Source organism: Oncorhynchus gorbuscha, linkage group LG02 (assembly GCF_021184085.1).
Source record: "Oncorhynchus gorbuscha isolate QuinsamMale2020 ecotype Even-year linkage group LG02, OgorEven_v1.0, whole genome shotgun sequence".
Classification (NCBI taxonomy): Eukaryota; Metazoa; Chordata; class Actinopteri; order Salmoniformes; family Salmonidae; genus Oncorhynchus; species Oncorhynchus gorbuscha.
Window position 1 is genome coordinate 3,043,039 of NC_060174.1, and position 17,118 is coordinate 3,060,156.

At 48.7% G+C, this 17,118-nt stretch overlaps 1 protein-coding gene across 1 annotated transcript in view; it reads right to left on the reverse strand.

The window, feature by feature from the left end:
- tprg1 (tumor protein p63 regulated 1) overlaps positions 1-17,118 on the reverse strand; it is an 81,877-nt gene that overhangs the window by 2,711 nt on the left and 62,048 nt on the right. Inside the window, exons 5-6 of the mRNA XM_046299661.1 lie at positions 6,375-6,528; positions 804-950 (exon numbers count right to left, since the gene is read on the reverse strand). Coding sequence (XP_046155617.1) covers positions 804-950; positions 6,375-6,528 — 301 coding nt within the window. The remainder of the gene's footprint in view (positions 1-803; positions 951-6,374; positions 6,529-17,118) is intronic.

Genomic DNA, 17,118 nt, shown 5'->3' on the forward strand with positions numbered 1-17,118 from the left:
AGAGGAGGAAGAGAGAGGAGAGAGAGGAGGAAGAGAGGAGGAAGAGGAAGAGAGGAGGGAGGGGAGAGGAAGAGAGGAGGGAGGGGAGAGGGAGGGAGGGGGAGGAAGAGAGGAGGGAGGGGAGAGGAAGAGAGGAGGGAGGGGAGAGGAAGAGAGGAGGGAGGGGAGAGGAGAGAGAGAGGAGGGAGGGGAGAGGAGAGAGAGGAGGGAGGGGAGAGGAAGAGGGGAGGGAGGGGGAGAGGGAGGGAGAGGAAGAGAGGAGGGAGGGGAGAGGGAGGGAGAGGAAGGGGAGAGGAGAGAGGGGGAGAGGAGAGAGGAGGAAGAGAGAGGAGAGAGAGGAGGAAGAGAGAGGAGAGAGAGGAGGAAGAGGAAGAGAGGAGGAAGAGGAGGGAGAGGAAGAGAGGAGGGAGAGGAGAGGAAGAGAGGAGGGAGGGGAGAGGAAGAGAGGAGGGAGGGGAGAGGAAGAGAGGAGAGAGAGGGAGGGAGGGGAGAGGAAGAGAGGAGGGAGGGGAGAGGAGAGAGAGGAGGGAGAGGAGAGGAAGAGAGGAGGGAGGGGAGAGGAAGAGAGGAGGGAGGGGAGAGGAAGAGAGGAGGGAGGGGAGAGGAAGAGAGGAGAGAGAGGAGGGAGGGGAGAGGAAGAGAGGAGGCAGAGTGAGGGGAGAGAGAGCGAGAGGGGCGAGAGTGAGAGGGGTGAGAAAGAGAGGGGTGAGAAAGAGAGGGCGAGAGAGCAAGAGAGATAACAGAGAGATAACATTGACAAGCATTGACAAGCTGTTAAAAACAGTAGTTGGTTGACCAACTACCTCTGACCAAAGAACATTATCCGTCATTTTCTGTTCATTTCTAGAAGACTCATTTGAATTGCCGCTTCTCGCCAACACCCAGCAGGAGGTTACTAACACAGTGGACACCCGCTGCTTATTACTGTTGAACAGTCTGGTGTGGTTTCTCTATACGAGAGGGACGGACAGAGGGACGGACAGAGGGAAGGAGAGAGGGACGGAAGGAGGGAAGGAAGGAGGGCAGGAAGGAGGAAAGGGAAGGGAAGGAGAGAGGGAAGGAAGGAGGGAAAGAAGGAGGGAAGGGAAGGAAGGAGGGAAGGAAGGAGGGAAGGAGAGAGGGACGGACAGATGGAAGGAGAGAGGGACGGACAGATGGAAGGAGAGAGGGACGGAAAAAGGGAAGGAAGGAGGGAAGGGAAGGAGGGAAGGGAAGGAGGGAGGGAAGGAAAGGAGAGAGGGAAGGAAAGGAGAGAGGGAAGGGAAGGAGAGAGGGAAGGAGAGAGGGAAGGAAGGAGGGAGGGAAGGAGGGAAGGAGGGAGGGAAGGAGGCAAGGAAAGAGGGAAGGAAGGAGGGAAGGAAGGAGGGAAGGGAAGGAGAGAGGGAAGGAAGGAAGGAAGGAAGGAAGGAAGGAAGGAAGGAAGGAAGGAGGGAGGGAGGGGGAGGGAGGGAAGGAAGGAAGGAGGAGGAAGGAAGGAGGGAAGGAAGGAGGGAAGGAAGGAGGGAAGGCAGGAGGGAAGGGAAGGAAGGAGGGAAGGAGGGGAGGGAAGGAAGGAGGGGAGGGAAGGGAGGAGGGAAGGGAAGGAAGGAGCGAAGGGAAGGAAGGAAGGAGGGAAGGAAGGAGCGAAGGGAAGGAAGGAAGGAGGGAAGGAAGGAGGGGCGGGAAGGAAGGAGGGGAGGAAGGAAGGAGGGGAGGGAAGGAAGGAGGGGAGGGAAGGAAGGAGGGAAGGAGGGGAGGGAAGGAAGGAGGGAAGGAAGGAAGGAGGGAAGGAAGGAAGGAGGGAAGGAAGGAAGGAGGGAAGGAGGGAAGGAAGGAAGGAAGGAAGGAAGGAAGGAGGGAAGGAGGGAAGGAAGGAGGGAAGGAGGGAAGGAAGGAAGGAAGGAAGGAAGGAGGGAAGGAAGGAGGGAAGGAAGGAAGGGAAGGGAAGGAAGGCAAGGAGGGAAGGGAAGGAAGGCAAGGAGGGAAGGGAAGGAAGGAGGGAAGGGAAGGAGGGAGGGAAGGGAAGAAGGGAGGGGAGGGAAGGGAAGAAGGGAGGGAAGGGAAGGGAGGAGGGAAGGGAAGGAAGGAGGGAAGGGAAGGAGGGAAGGAAGGAGGGAAGCAAAGGAGGGAAGGGAAGGAGGGAAGGAGGGAAGGAGAGAGGGAAGGAAGGAGGGAAGGGAAGGAAGGAGGGAAGGAAGGAGGGAAGGAAGGAGGGAAGGGAAGGAGGGGAGGGAAGGAAGGAGGGAAGGGAAGGAAGGAGCGAAGGGAAGGAAGGAGGGAAGGAAGGAAGGAGGGAAGGAAGGAGGGGAGGGAAGGGAAGGAAGGAGGGGAGGGAAGGAAGGAGGGGAGGGAAGGGAAGGAAGGAGGGGAGGGAAGGAGGGGAGGGAAGGGAAGGAAGGAGGGAAGGGAAGGAAGGAAGGAGGGGAGGGAAGGAAGGAGGGGAGGGGAGGGAAGGAAGGAGGGGAGGGAAGGGAGGAGGGAAGGAAGGAGTTGCCAAAACTATAGTTTGTTAACAAGAATATGTAGAGTGGTTGAAAAAAAATGAGTTTTAATGACTCCAACCTAAGTGTATGTAAACTTTCCACTTCAACTGTCTATCTGGGAATCACTGACTAATACATCTGTAGTATCCCAGGGTGTGATGTTGCATTTCAACATTTCAGTGGGAAGGAGAGGTGCTGGCCATTAGTATATATTGCTGATTAACCATATGAAAATCAAGAGTATTTTGAGGGAAAGTTATTACACAATGTACAGTATGACATGTGTTTATTCATATAAAAGCGCTTGCATTTTCAGATGCAATTCATAATGTTGAGCCTATCAAAATCATATTAATGATACCTTGAAATCAAATCTCCCTTTTCAAAATGTGACGATGCAGGACACCTACAAATACACCTACAAATACATCTCGATTTAAAAGAGCAGGCTACATGCTAACTACATCACTGCTCCGCTAATGTTTTGCAGAGTATAGTATGCTAAGCTATCCCAGGAAGATTTGGGGCTAGCTGCCTGACCTACTGTTGTTGTCCTCAGGGTACAGGACAGACAGAACTACTGTTGTTGTCCTCAGGGTACAGAACAGACAGACCTACTGCTGTTGTCCTCAGGGTACAGGACAGACAGAACTACTGTTGTTGTCCTCAGGGTACAGAACATACAGACCTACTGCTGTTGTCCTCAGGGTACAGGACAGACAGAACTACTGTTGTTGTCCTCAGGGTACAGGACAGACAGACCTACTGTTGTTGTCCTCAGGGTACAGGACAGACAGAACTACTGTTGTTGTCCTCAGGGTACAGAACAGACAGACCTACTGCTGTTGTCCTCAGGGTACAGGACAGACAGACCTACTGTTGTTGTCATGTATGGTGGAACTAGAGCCCATAAAGCTCTAATAGTGGAGATAGAGCCCATAAACCTCTAATAGTGGAGATAGAGCCCATAAACCTCTAATAGTAGAGATAGAGCCCATAAACCTCTAATAGTGGAGCTAGAGCCTATAAACCTCTAATAGTGGAGATAGAGCCCATAAACCTCTAATAGTGGAGGTAGAGCCCACAAACCTCTAATAGTAGAGATAGAGCCCATAAACCTCTAATAGTGGAGCTAGAGCCTATAAACCTCTAATAGTGGAGCAAAGAGCCCATAAACCTCTAATAGTGGAGATAGAGCCCATAAACCTCTAATAGTGGAGATAGAGCCCATAAACCTCTAATAGTGGAGATAGAGCCCATAAACCTCTAATAGTGGAGATAGAGCCCATAAACCTCTAATAGTGGAGCTAGAGCCCATAAACCTCTAATAGTGGAGCTAGAGCCCATAAACCTCTAATAGTGGAGCTAGAGCCCATAAACCTCTAATAGTGGAGCTAGAGCCCATAAACCTCTAATAGTGGAGATAGAGCCCATAAACCTCTAATAGTGGAGATAGAGCCCATAAACCATCTAATAGTGGAGCTAGAGCCCATAAACCATCTAATAGTGGAGATAGAGCCCATAAACCTCTAATAGTGGAGATAGAGCCCATAAATCTCTAATAGTGGAGATAGAGCCCATAAACCTCTACCCTACAACAGATGGACACCGGAGCTGAAATCTTCTTCACAGAGGACATTGGACTTGTGCTTTATGTTCCTGACAGGGTGCAGGGTAGTAGGATAGGGTGGTAGGATGGTAGTGTGGTAAGGATGGTAAGATGGTAGGATGGTAAGGATGGTAGGGTGGTAGGATGGTAGGGTGGTAGGATGGTAGGGTGGTAGGATGGTAGGGTGGTAGGATGGTAAGGTGGTGAGGATGGTAGGGTGGTGAGGATGGTAAGATGGTAGGGTGGTAGGATGGTAGGGTGGTAGGATGGTAAGATGGTAGGATGGTAGTGTGATAAGGCTGGTAAGATGGTAGGATGGTAGGATGGTAAGGCTGGTAAGATGGTAGGGTGGTAGTGTGATAAGGCTGGTAAGATGGTAGGGTGGTAGTGTGATAAGGCTGGTAAGATTTTAATTGTAATTTTATTTCACCTTTATTTAACCAGGTAGGCTAGTTGAGAACAAGTTCTCATTTACAACTGCGACCTTGCCAAAATAAAGCAAAGCAGTGTGAACAGACAACAACAGAGAGTTTCACATGGAGTAAAACAATAAACAAGTCAATGACACAGTAAAGAAAAGAAAAAGAGTCGATATACATTGTGTGAAATAGGCATAAGGGGAATGCGAATAATTACAATTTAGCAGATTAACACTGGAGTGATAAATGATCAGATGGTCATGTGCAGGTAGAGATACTGGTGTGCAAAAGAGCAGAAAAGTAAATAAATAAAAACAGTATGGGGATGAGGTAGTTAAAAATGGGTGGGCTATTTACCGATGGACTATGTGCAGCTGCAGCGATCGGTTAGCTGCTCAGATAGCAGATGTTTGAAGTTTGGTGAGGGAGATAAAAGTCTCCAACTTCAGCGATTTTTGCAATTCGTTCCAGTAACTGGCAGCAGAGAACTGGAAGGAAAGGCGGCCAAATGAGGTGTTGGCTTTAGGGATGATCAGTGAGATACACCTGCTGGAGCGCGTGCTATGGGTGGGGGTTGCCATTGTGACCAGTGAACTGAGATAAGGTAGGGTGGTAGTGTGGTAAGGATGGTAGGATGGTAATGTGGTAGGATGGTAGGGTGGTAGTGTGGTAAGGCTGGTAAGATGGTAGGGTGGTAAGATGGTAGGGTGGTAAGATGGTAGGGTGGTAAGGTTGGTAAGATGGTAGGATGGTAATGTGGTAGGATGGTAGGGTGGTAGTGTGGTAAGGCTGGTAAGATGGTAGGGTGATAGGATGGTAAGATGATAGGGTGGTAGGATGGTAAGATGGTAGGGTGGTAAGATGGTAGGGTGGTAAGATGGTAGGGTGGTAAGATGGTAGGGTGGTAAGATGGTATGGTGGTAGGATGGTAAGATGATAGGGTGGTAGGGTGGTAAGATGGTAGGGTGGTAAGATGGTAGGGTGGTAAGATGGTAGGGTGGTAAGATGGTAAGATGGTAGGGTGGTAAGATGCTATGGTGGTAGGATGGTAAGATGATAGGGTGGTAAGATGGTAGGGTGGTAAGATGGTAGTGTGGTAGGATGGTAAGATGATAGGGTGGTAGGATGGTAAGATGGTAGGGTGGTAAGATGGTAGGGTGGTAAGATGGTAAGATGGTAGGGTGGTAAGATGGTAGGATGGTAAGATGGTAGGGTGGTAGGATGGTAAGATGATAGGGTGGTAAGATGGTAGGGTGGTAAGAATGGTAGGGTGGTAGGATGGTAAGATGATAGGGTGGTAAGATGGTAGGGTGGTAAGATGGTAAGATGGTAGGGTGGTAAGATGGTAGGGTGGTAAGATGGTAAGATGGTAGGGTGGTAAGATGGTAGGATGGTAAGATGGTAGGGTGGTAAGATGGTAGGGTGGTAAGATGGTAGGGTGGTAAGATGGTAGGGTGGTAAGGATGGTAAGATGGTAGGATGGTAATGTGGTAGGATGGTAATGTGGTAGGATGGTAATGTGGTAGTGTGGTAAGGATGGTAAGATGGTAGGGTGGTAGGATGGTAGGGTGGTAAGATGGTAGGGTGGTAAGATGGTAGGGTGGTAAGATGGTAGGGTGGTAAGATGGTAGGGTGGTAAGGATGGTAAGATGGAAGGGTGGTAGGGTGGTAGGATGGTAAGATGGTAGGGTGGTAAGATGGTAGGGTGGTAAGATGGTAAGGATGGTAAGATGGAAGGGTGGTAGGGTGGTAGGATGGTAGTGTGGTAAGGTGGTAAGATGGTAGGGTGGTAGGATGGTAGTGTGGTAGTGTGGTAAGGTGGTAAGATGGTAGGGTGGTAAGGATGGTAATGTGGTAAGGCTGGTAATGTGGTAGGATACTCACCTCACAGAGAGCAGTGAACCTGTGGTCTATGTTCCTGACAGGGTGGTAGGTAAAGGTGCTGAATGGGTAGTCTGTAGTGAACGGGTTCCATTTAGACAAGAACGAGGGTTCCCTTAGCCGGTCCCAGAGCACACGCACACCCTCTCCCTCTCTCCTGAAACCACAGAACAACATTATCAGAACACACCCTCTCCTCTCCTCCCGTCCTAAAGGAAAGCAAAGTCAAAAACAATACATTCAGTTCAGCTGGTAGAGAACCATGGTTGCAACACCAGGATAATGGGTTCGATTCTCGGGACCACCCAAACATAAAATGTATGCACACATGACTAGAATGACTCCTTGCTGACATGATGACTCCTTGCTGTCCCCAACTGGCCTGGGCCCTAGGACCATGCCCCAGGACTACCTGACATGATGACTCCTTGCTGTCCCCAGTCCACCTGGCCATGCTGCTGCTCCAGTTTCAACTGGCCTGGGGCCTAGGACCATGCCCCAGGACTACCTGACATGATGACTCCTTGCTGTCCCCAGTCCACCTGGCCATGCTGCTGCTCCAGTTTCAACTGGCCTGGGGCCTAGGACCATGTCCCAGGACTACCTGACATGATGACTCCTTGCTGTCCCCAGTCCACCTGGCCATGCTGCTGCTCCAGTTTCAACTGGCCTGGGGCCTAGGACCATGTCCCAGGACTACCTGACATGATGGCTCCTTGCTGTCCCCAGTCCACCTGGCCATGCTGCTGCTCCAGTTTCAACTGGCCTGGGGCCTAGGACCATGTCCCAGGACTACCTGACATGATGACTCCTTGCTGTCCCCAGTCCACCTGGCCATGCTGCTGCTCCAGTTTCAACTGGCCTGGGGCCTAGGACCATGCCCCAGGACTACCTGACATGAGGACTCCTTGCTGTCCCCAGTCCACCTGGCCATGCTGCTGCTCCAGTTTCAACTGGCCTGGGGCCTAGGACCATGTCCCAGGACTACCTGACATGAAGACTCCTTGCTGTCCCCAGTCCACCTGGCCATGCTGCTGCTCCAGTTTCAACTGACCTGAGCCCTAGGACCATGGTCTATAAGGGCTATATAAATACATTTGATTTGATTTGGCTAGAATACGCTTTGGATAAAAGAGTCAAGCTAAACGTCATATATTATATACTGTATAATTATAACATTATGAAAGCATAAACAAAAACAGATAAACAACAACAGTCAACATGTATATTTATCATCAGATTAAAATGATGCATTCATCTTTATTCTGTCACAAAACATCAAAAATATAAACTTGATGTTTTCACATTCCCCCAGGGCAACAGATTTTTCAACAGGCATTCCCCCAGGGCAACAGATTTTTCAACAGGCATTCCCCAAGGGCAACAGATTTTTCAACAGGCATCCTCCAGGGCAACAGATTTTTCAACAGGCATTCCACCAGGGCAACAGATTTTTCAACAGGCATTCCCCAGGGCAACAGATTTTTCAACAGGCATCCTCCAGGGCAACAGATTTTTCAACAGGCATTCCCCAGGGCAACAGATTTTTCAACAGGCATTCCCCCAGGGCAACATATTTTTCAACAGGCATTCCCCCAGGGCAACATATTTTTCAACAGGCATTCCCCCAGGGCAACAGATTTTTCAACAGGCATTCCCCCAGGGCAACAGATTTTTCAACAGGCATTCCACCAGGGCAACAGATTTTTCAACAGGCATTCCACCAGGGCAACAGATTTTTCAACAGGCATTCCCCCAGGGCAACAGATTTTTCAACAGGCATTCCCCCAGGGCAACAGATTTTTCAACAGGCATTCCCCCAGGGCAACAGATTTTTCCAACAGGCATTCCCCCAGGGCAACAGATTTTTCCAACAGGCATTCCCCCAGGGCAACAGATTTTTCAACAGGCATTCCCCCAGGGCAACAGATTTTTCAACAGGCATTCCCCCAGGGCAACAGATTTTTTCAACAGGCATTTCCCCAGGACAACAGATTTTTCAACAGGCATTCCCCCAGGGCAACAGATTTTTCAACAGGCATTCCCCAGGGCAACAGATTTTTCAACAGGCATTCCCCCAGGGCAACAGATTTTTCAACAGGCATTCCCCCCAGGGCAACAGATTTTTAAATCGTTACTAATGACCTGCCACTAGTTCTGAGTAAAGCCAGTGTTTGTATGTATGCTGATGACTCAGTAATCAACACGTCAGCTACCACAGCAAGTGAAATCACTGAAATACTTAGAGTTCCAGTCAGTTTCAGAGTGGGTGGCAAGAAATCAGTTCATCCTAAATATTTCTAATCCTAAAAACGTTGTATTTGGGACAAATCTTTCACTAAACCCTAAACCTCAGCAAAATCTTGTAAAGAATAATGTGGATATTGAGCAAGTTGAGCTGACTAAACAGCTTGGAGTAACCCTGGATTGTCATGGTCAAAACATGTTGATACAACAGTAGCTAAGATGGTGAGAAGTCTGTCCATAATAAAGCATTGCTCTGTCTTCTTAACAACACCATCAACAAGGCAGGTCCTACAGGTCCTAGTTTCTACCTTCTTAACAACACTATCAACAAGGCAGGTCCTACAGGCCCTAGTTTATACCTTCTTAACAACACTATCAACAAGGCAGGTCCTACAGGTCCTAGTTTATACCTTCTTAACAACACTATCAACAAGGCAGGTCCTACAGGCCCTAGTTTCTACCTTCTTAACAACACTATCAACAAGGCAGGTCCTACAGGTCCTAGTTTATACCTTCTTAACAACACTATCAACAAGGCAGGTCCTACAGGCCCTAGTTTCTACCTTCTTAACAGCACTAACAACAAGGCAGGTCCTACAGGCCCTAGTTTCTACCTTCTTAACAGCACTATCAACAAGGCAGGTCCTACAGGCCCTAGTTTCTACCTTCTTAACAGCACTATCAACAAGGCAGGTACTACAGGCCCTAGTTCTGTCGTACCTGGACTACTGTTCAGTCGTGTGGTCAGGTGCCACCAAGAAGGATTTAGATTATAGTTCATCGATCATAGCCTGCAGTTAGTTTCAGAGTGGGTGGCAAGGAATAAGTTAGTCCTAAATATTTCCAAAACCGAAAGCATTATTATTATTGGACAAATCTTTCACTAAACCCTAAACCTCAACAAAATCTTGTAAAGAATAATGTGGATATTGAGCAAGTGGAGGTGACTAAACTGCTTGGATTAACACTGGATTGTCATGGTCAAAACATGTTGATACAACAGTTGAAGTCTCTCCATGATAAAGCACTGCTCTGCTTTCTTAACAACACTATCAACAAGGCAGGTCCTACAGGCCCTAGTTTTGTCCTAAACTACTGTTCAGTCGTGTGGTCAGGTGCCACAAAGAAGGACCTAGGAAAATTGCAGTTGGCTCAGAACAGGGCAGCACGGCTGGTCCCTTGGATGTACACAGAGAGCTAATATCAATAATATGCATGTCAATCTCTTCTGGCTGAAAGTGGAGGAGAGATTGACTTCATCACTACTTGCATTTATGAGAGGTATTGACATGTTGAATGCATCCAGTTGTCTAACCTACTGGCACACAGCTCGGACACCCATGCATACCCCTGAAGACATGTCAGTAGAGGTCTGTCTAACCTACTGGCACACAGCTCGGACACCCATGCATACCCCTGAAGACATGTCAGTAGAGGTCTGTCTAACCTACTGGCACACAGCTCGGACACCCATGCATACCCCTGAAGACATGTCAGTAGAGGTCTGTCTAACCTACTGGCACACAGCTCGGACACCCATACATACCCCTGAAGACATGTCAGTAGAGGTCTGTCTAACCTACTGGCACACAGCTCGGACACCCATACATACCCCTGAAGACATGTCAGTAGAGGTCTGTCTAACCTACTGGCACACAGCTCGGACACCCATGCATACCCCTGAAGACATGTCAGTAGAGGTCTGTCTAACCTACTGGCACACAGCTCGGACACCCATACATACCCCTGAAGACATGTCAGTAGAGGTCTGTCTAACCTACTGGCACACAGCTCGGACACCCATGCATACCCCTGAAGACATGTCAGTAGAGGTCTCTTCACAGTCCCCAAGTCCAGAACAGACTATGGAACTCTATTCCACAGTACTACGTAGAGCCATGACTACATGGAACTCTATTCCACAGTACTACATAGAGCCATGACTACATGGAACTCTATTCCACAGTACTACATAGAGCCATGACTACATGGAACTCTATTCCACAGTACTACATAGAGCCATGACTACATGGAACTCTATTCCACAGTACTACATAGAGCCATGACTACATAGAACTCTATTCCACAGTACTACATAGAGCCATGACTACACGGAACTCTATTCCACAGTACTACATAGAGCCATGACTACACGGAACTCTATTCCACAGTACTACATAGAGCCATGACTACACGGAACTCTATTCCACAGTACTACGTAGAGCCATGAATACACGGAACTCTATTCCACAGTACTACGTAGAGCCATGACTACATGGAACTCTATTCCACAGTACTACATAGAGCCATGACTACATGGAACTCTATTCCACAGTACTACATAGAGCCATGACTACATGGAACTCTATTCCACAGTACTACATAGAACCATGACTACATGGAACTCTATTCCACAGTACTACATAGAGCCATGACTACATGGAACTCTATTCCACAGTACTACGTAGGGCCATGACTACATGGAACTCTATTCCACAGTACTACATAGAGCCATGACTACATGGAACTCTATTCCACAGTACTACATAGAGCCATGACTACATGGAACTCTATTCCACAGTACTACATAGAGCCATGACTACATGGAACTCTATTCCACAGTACTACATAGAGCCATGACTACACGGAACTCTATTCCACAGTACTACATAGAGCCATGACTACACGGAACTCTATTCCACAGTACTACATAGAGCCATGACTACACGGAACTCTATTCCACAGTACTACATAGAGCCATGACTACACGGAACTCTATTCCACAGTACTACGTAGAGCCATGACTACACGGAACTCTATTCCACAGTACTACGTAGAGCCATGACTACATGGAACTCTATTCCACAGTACTACATAGAGCCATGACTACATGGAACTCTATTCCACAGTACTACATAGAGCCATGACTACATGGAACTCTATTCCACAGTACTACATAGAGCCATGACTACATGGAACTCTATTCCACAGTACTACATAGAGCCATGACTACATGGAACTCTATTCCACAGTACTACATAGAGCCATGACTACATGGAACTCTATTCCACAGTACTACATAGAGCCATGACTACATGGAACTCTATTCCACAGTACTACATAGAGCCATGACTACATGGAACTCTATTCCACAGTACTACATAGAGCCATGACTACATGGAACTCTATTCCACAGTACTACATAGAGCCATGACTACATGGAACTCTATTCCACAGTACTACATAGAGCCATGACTACATGGAACTCTATTCCACATCAGGTAACTGATGCAGCAGGAGAATCAGATTTAAAAACAGGTAAAAATACACCTTATGGAACAGGGTGAACTGTGAAGAGTCCCTCACACTATACACCTTATAGAACAGGGTGAACTGTGAAGAGTCCCTCACACTATATACCTTATGGAACAGGGTGAAGAGTCCCTCACACTATACACCTTATAGAACAGGGTGAACTGTGAAGAGTCCCTCACACTATATACCTTATGGAACAGGGTGAAGAGTCCCTCACACTATACACCTTATAGAACAGGGTGAAGAGTCCCTCACACTATATACCTTATAGAACAGGGTGAACTGTGAAGAGTCCCTCACACTATACACCTTATGGAACAGGGTGAACTGTGAAGAGTCCCTCACACTATACACCTTATGGAACAGGGTGAAGAGTCCCTCACACTATACACCTTATAGAACAGGGTGAAGAGTCCCTCACACTATACACCTTATGGAACAGGGTGAAGAGTCCCTCACACTATACACCTTATGGAACAGGGTGAAGAGTCCCTCACACTATATACCTTATGGAACAGGGTGAACTGTGAAGAGTCCCTCACACTATACACCTTATGGAACAGGGTGAAGAGTCCCTCACACTATACACCTTATAGAACAGGGTGAAGAGTCCCTCACACTATACACCTTATGGAACAGGGTGAAGAGTCCCTCACACTATACACCTTATAGAACAGGGTGAACTGTGAAGAGTCCCTCACACTATACACCTTATAGAACAGGGTGAAGAGTCCCTCACACTATATACCTTATGGAACAGGGTGAACTGTGAAGAGTCCCTCACACTATACACCTTATAGAACAGGGTGAACTGTGAAGAGTCCCTCACACTATACACCTTATAGAACAGGGTGAACTGTGAAGAGTCCCTCACACTATATACCTTATGGAACAGGGTGAAGAGTCCCTCACACTATACACCTTATAGAACAGGGTGAAGAGTCCCTCACACTATACACCTTATAGAACAGGGTGAAGAGTCCCTCACACTATACACCTTATAGAACAGGGTGAAGAGTCCCTCACACTATACACCTTATAGAACAGGGTGAACTGTGAAGAGTCCCTCACACTATACACCTTATGGAACAGGGTGAAGAGTCCCTCACACTATACACCTTATAGAACAGGGTGAACTGTGAAGAGTCCCTCACACTATACACCTTATAGAACAGGGTGAAGAGTCCCTCACACTATATACCTTATGGAACAGGGTGAACTGTGAAGAGTCCCTCACACTATACACCTTATAGAACAGGGTGAACTGTGAAGAGTCCCTCACACTATACACCTTATAGAACAGGGTGAAGAGTCCCTCACACTATACACCTTATAGAACAGGGTGAAGAGTCCCTCACACTATACACCTTATAGAACAGGGTGAAGAGTCCCTCACACTATATACCTTGTGGAACAGGGTGAAGAGTCCCTCACACTATACACCTTATGGAACAGGGTGAAGAGTCCCTCACACTATACACCTTATAGAACAGGGTGAAGAGTCCCTCACACTATATACCTTATGGAACAGGGTGAAGAGTCCCTCACACTATACACCTTATAGAACAGGGTGAAGAGTCCCTCACACTATACACCTTATAGAACAGGGTGAAGAGTCCCTCACACTATACACCTTATGGAACAGGGTGAAGAGTCCCTCACACTATACACCTTATGGAACAGGGTGAACTGTGAAGAGTCCCTCACACTATACACCTTATGGAACAGGGTGAAGAGTCCCTCACACTATACATCTTATGGAACAGGGTGAAGAGTCCCTCACACTATACACCTTATAGAACAGGGTGAACTGTGAAGAGTCCCTCACACTATACACCTTATGGAACAGGGTGAAGAGTCCCTCACACTATACACCTTATGGAACAGGGTGAAGAGTCCCTCACACTATACACCTTATAGAACAGGGTGAAGAGTCCCTCACACTATACACCTTATGGAACAGGGTGAAGAGTCCCTCACACTATACACCTTATGGAACAGGGTGAAGAGTCCCTCACACTATACACCTTATGGAACAGGGTGAAGAGTCCCTCACACTATACACGTTATGGAACAGGGTGAAGAGTCCCTCACACTATACACCTTATGGAACAGGGTGAAGAGTCCCTCACACTATATACCTTATGGAACAGGGTGAAGAGTCCCTCACACTATACACCTTATGGAACAGGGTGAAGAGTCCCTCACACTACATACCTTATGGAACAGGGTGAACTGTGAAGAGTCCCTCACACTATACACCTTATAGAACAGGGTGAAGAGTCCCTCACACTATACACCTTATAGAACAGGGTGAACTGTGAAGAGTCCCTCACACTATACACCTTATGGAACAGGGTGAACTGTGAAGAGTCACACACACACACACTGGGCACCAGGAGGAGTAGCTTCTGCCTTGGCAGGAACTAATGGGGTTCCCTAATAAACCCCAGGAAGAGTAGCTGCTGCCTTGGCAGGAACTAATGGGGATCCATAATAAACCCCAGGAAGAGTAGCTGCTGCCTTGGCAGGAACTAATGGGGATCCATAATAAACCCCAGGAAGAGTAGCTGCTGCCTTGGCAGGAACTAATGGGGATCCATAATAAACCCCAGGAAGAGTAGCTGCTGCCTTGACAGGAACTAATGGGGATCCATAATAAACCCCAGGAAGAGTAGCTGCTGCCTTGGTAGGAACTAAAGGGGATCCATAATAAACCCCAGGAAGAGTAGCTGCTGCCTTGGCAGGAACTAATGGGGATCCATAATAAACCCCAGGAAGAGTAGCTGCTGCCTTGGTAGGAACTAATGGGGATCCATAATAAACCCCAGGAAGAGTAGCTGCTGCCTTGACAGGAACTAATGGGCAACCATAATAAACCCCAGAAAGAGTAGCTGCTGCCTTGGGGATCCATAATAAACCCCAGGAAGAGTAGCTGCTGCTGACTAGCTGGGAGCCTTGTTTACAAATAGGTCTGCTTGACCTTAGAGACCTCAGGCCCTGCAGCAGTAGCAGTGTAACTGTCAACTAACCTAAAACAGAATGCTGGTGCTTCTACACAGAAGAGGACTGGCCACCCCACATAGCCTGGTTCCTCTCTAGGTTTCTTCCTAGGTTCTGGGCCTTTCTAGGGAGTTTTTCCTAGCCACCGTGCTTCTACACCTGCATTGCTTGCTGTTTGGGGTTTCAGGCTGGGTTTCTGTACAGCACTTTGAGATATCAGCTGATGTACGAAGGGCTATATAAATACGTTTGATTTGATTTGATTTGAGAGGTAAACAGAGCCCTACTAACCCTGTAGAGTCTGAGAGGTAAACAGAGCCCTACTAACCCTGTAGAGTCTGAGAGGTAAACAGAGCCCTACTAACCCTGTAGAGTCTGAGAGGTAAACAAAGCCCCACTAACCCTGTAGAGTCTGCATCCCAAAGGCACCCTATTCCCTACATAGAGCACTCATTTTGACAAGAGCCTCATTCTATAAAATGACATGATGTTGGCACTGCCCTCTTATTCAGTGCAGATCTATCGTTCACAGTACACTTTACACAGTATGTCTATCAATCACTATCTAGATTCTAGTGCACACAGATTTAATAACAGCTCTTCAAGGTTTAACGTCTGCCAGTAACTGCCATTGTGATACTTGGACTGTGTGCCAAATGGTGGCCTATTACCTTCACAGTACCAAATGGTGGCCTATTACCTTCACAGTACCAAATGGTGGCCTATCACACTCACAGTACCAAATGGTGGCCAATTACCTTCACAGTACCAAATGGTGGCCAATTACCTTCACAGTACCAAATGGTGGCCTATTACCTTCACAGTACCAAATGGTGGCCTATTACCTCACAGTACCAAATTGTAGCCTATTACCTTCACAGTACCAAATGGTAGCCTATTACCTTCACAGTACCAAATGGTGGCCTATTACCTTCACAGTACCAAATGGTGGCCTATTACCTTCACAGTACCAACTGGTGGCCAATTACCTTCACAGTACCAAATGGTGGCCCATCACCCTCACAGTACCAACCGGTGGCCAATTACCTTCACAGTACCAACTGGTGGCCTATTACCTTCACAGTACCAAATGGTGGCCTATTACCTTCACAGTACCAAATGGTGGCCTATTACCTTCACAGTACCAAATGGTGGCCCATTACCTTCACAGTACCAAATGGTGGCCTATTACCTTCACAGTACCAAATGGTGGCCTATTACCTTCACAGTACCAAATGGTGGCCTATTACCTTCACAATACCAACTGGTGGCCTATCACCCTCACAGTACCAAATGGTGGCCTATGACCTTCACAGTACACTACTTTTGACAATGACCCATGTGTCAAAAGAAGTGCATATATATTCCTCCCTTTCCCACATCTCTCCCCTCTGGTCCTCCTCTCCCCTCCCTCTCCCCCTCTGGTCCTCCTCTCCCCTCCCTCTCCCCCTCTGGTCCTCCTCTCCCCTCGGGTCCTCCTCTCCCCCTCACGTCCTCCTCTCCCCCTCGCGTCCTCCTCTCCCCCTCGCGTCCTCCTCTCCCCCTCTCCCCTCCCATTCCCCCTCTGGTCCTCCTCTCCCCCTCCCGGTCCTCCTCTCCCCCTCCCGGTCCTCCTCTCCCCCCTCGGTCCTCCTCTCCCCCCCCCCCGGTCCTCCTCTCCCCCTCTGGTCCTCCTCTCCCCCTCTGGTCCTCCTCTCACCCTCTGGTCCTCCCCTCTCCCCCTCTGGTCCTCCCCTCTCCCCCTCTGGTCCTCCTCTCCCCCTCTCCCCTCCCATTCCCCCTCTGGTCCTCCCCTCTCCCCTCCCATTCCCCCTCTGGTCCTCCCCTCTCCCCCTCTGGTCCCCCTCTCCCCCTCTGGTCCCCCTCTCCCCCTCTGGTCCTCCTCTCCCCCTCTCCCCTCCCATTCCCCCTCTGGTCCTCCTCTCCCCCTCTGGTCCCCCTCTGGTCCCCCTCTGGTCCTCCTCTCCCCCTCTGGTCCTCCTCTCCCCCTCTGGTCCTCCCTCTCCCCTCCCTCTCCCCTCTGGTCCTACTCTCCCCTCTGGTCCTACTCTCCCCCTCTGGTCCTACTCTCCCCCTCTGGTCCTACTCTCCCCTCCCTCTCCCCTCTGGTCCTCCTCTCCCCTCCCTCTGGTCCTCCTCCCTCTGGTCCTCCTCTCCCCTCCCTCTGGTCCTCCGCTCTCCT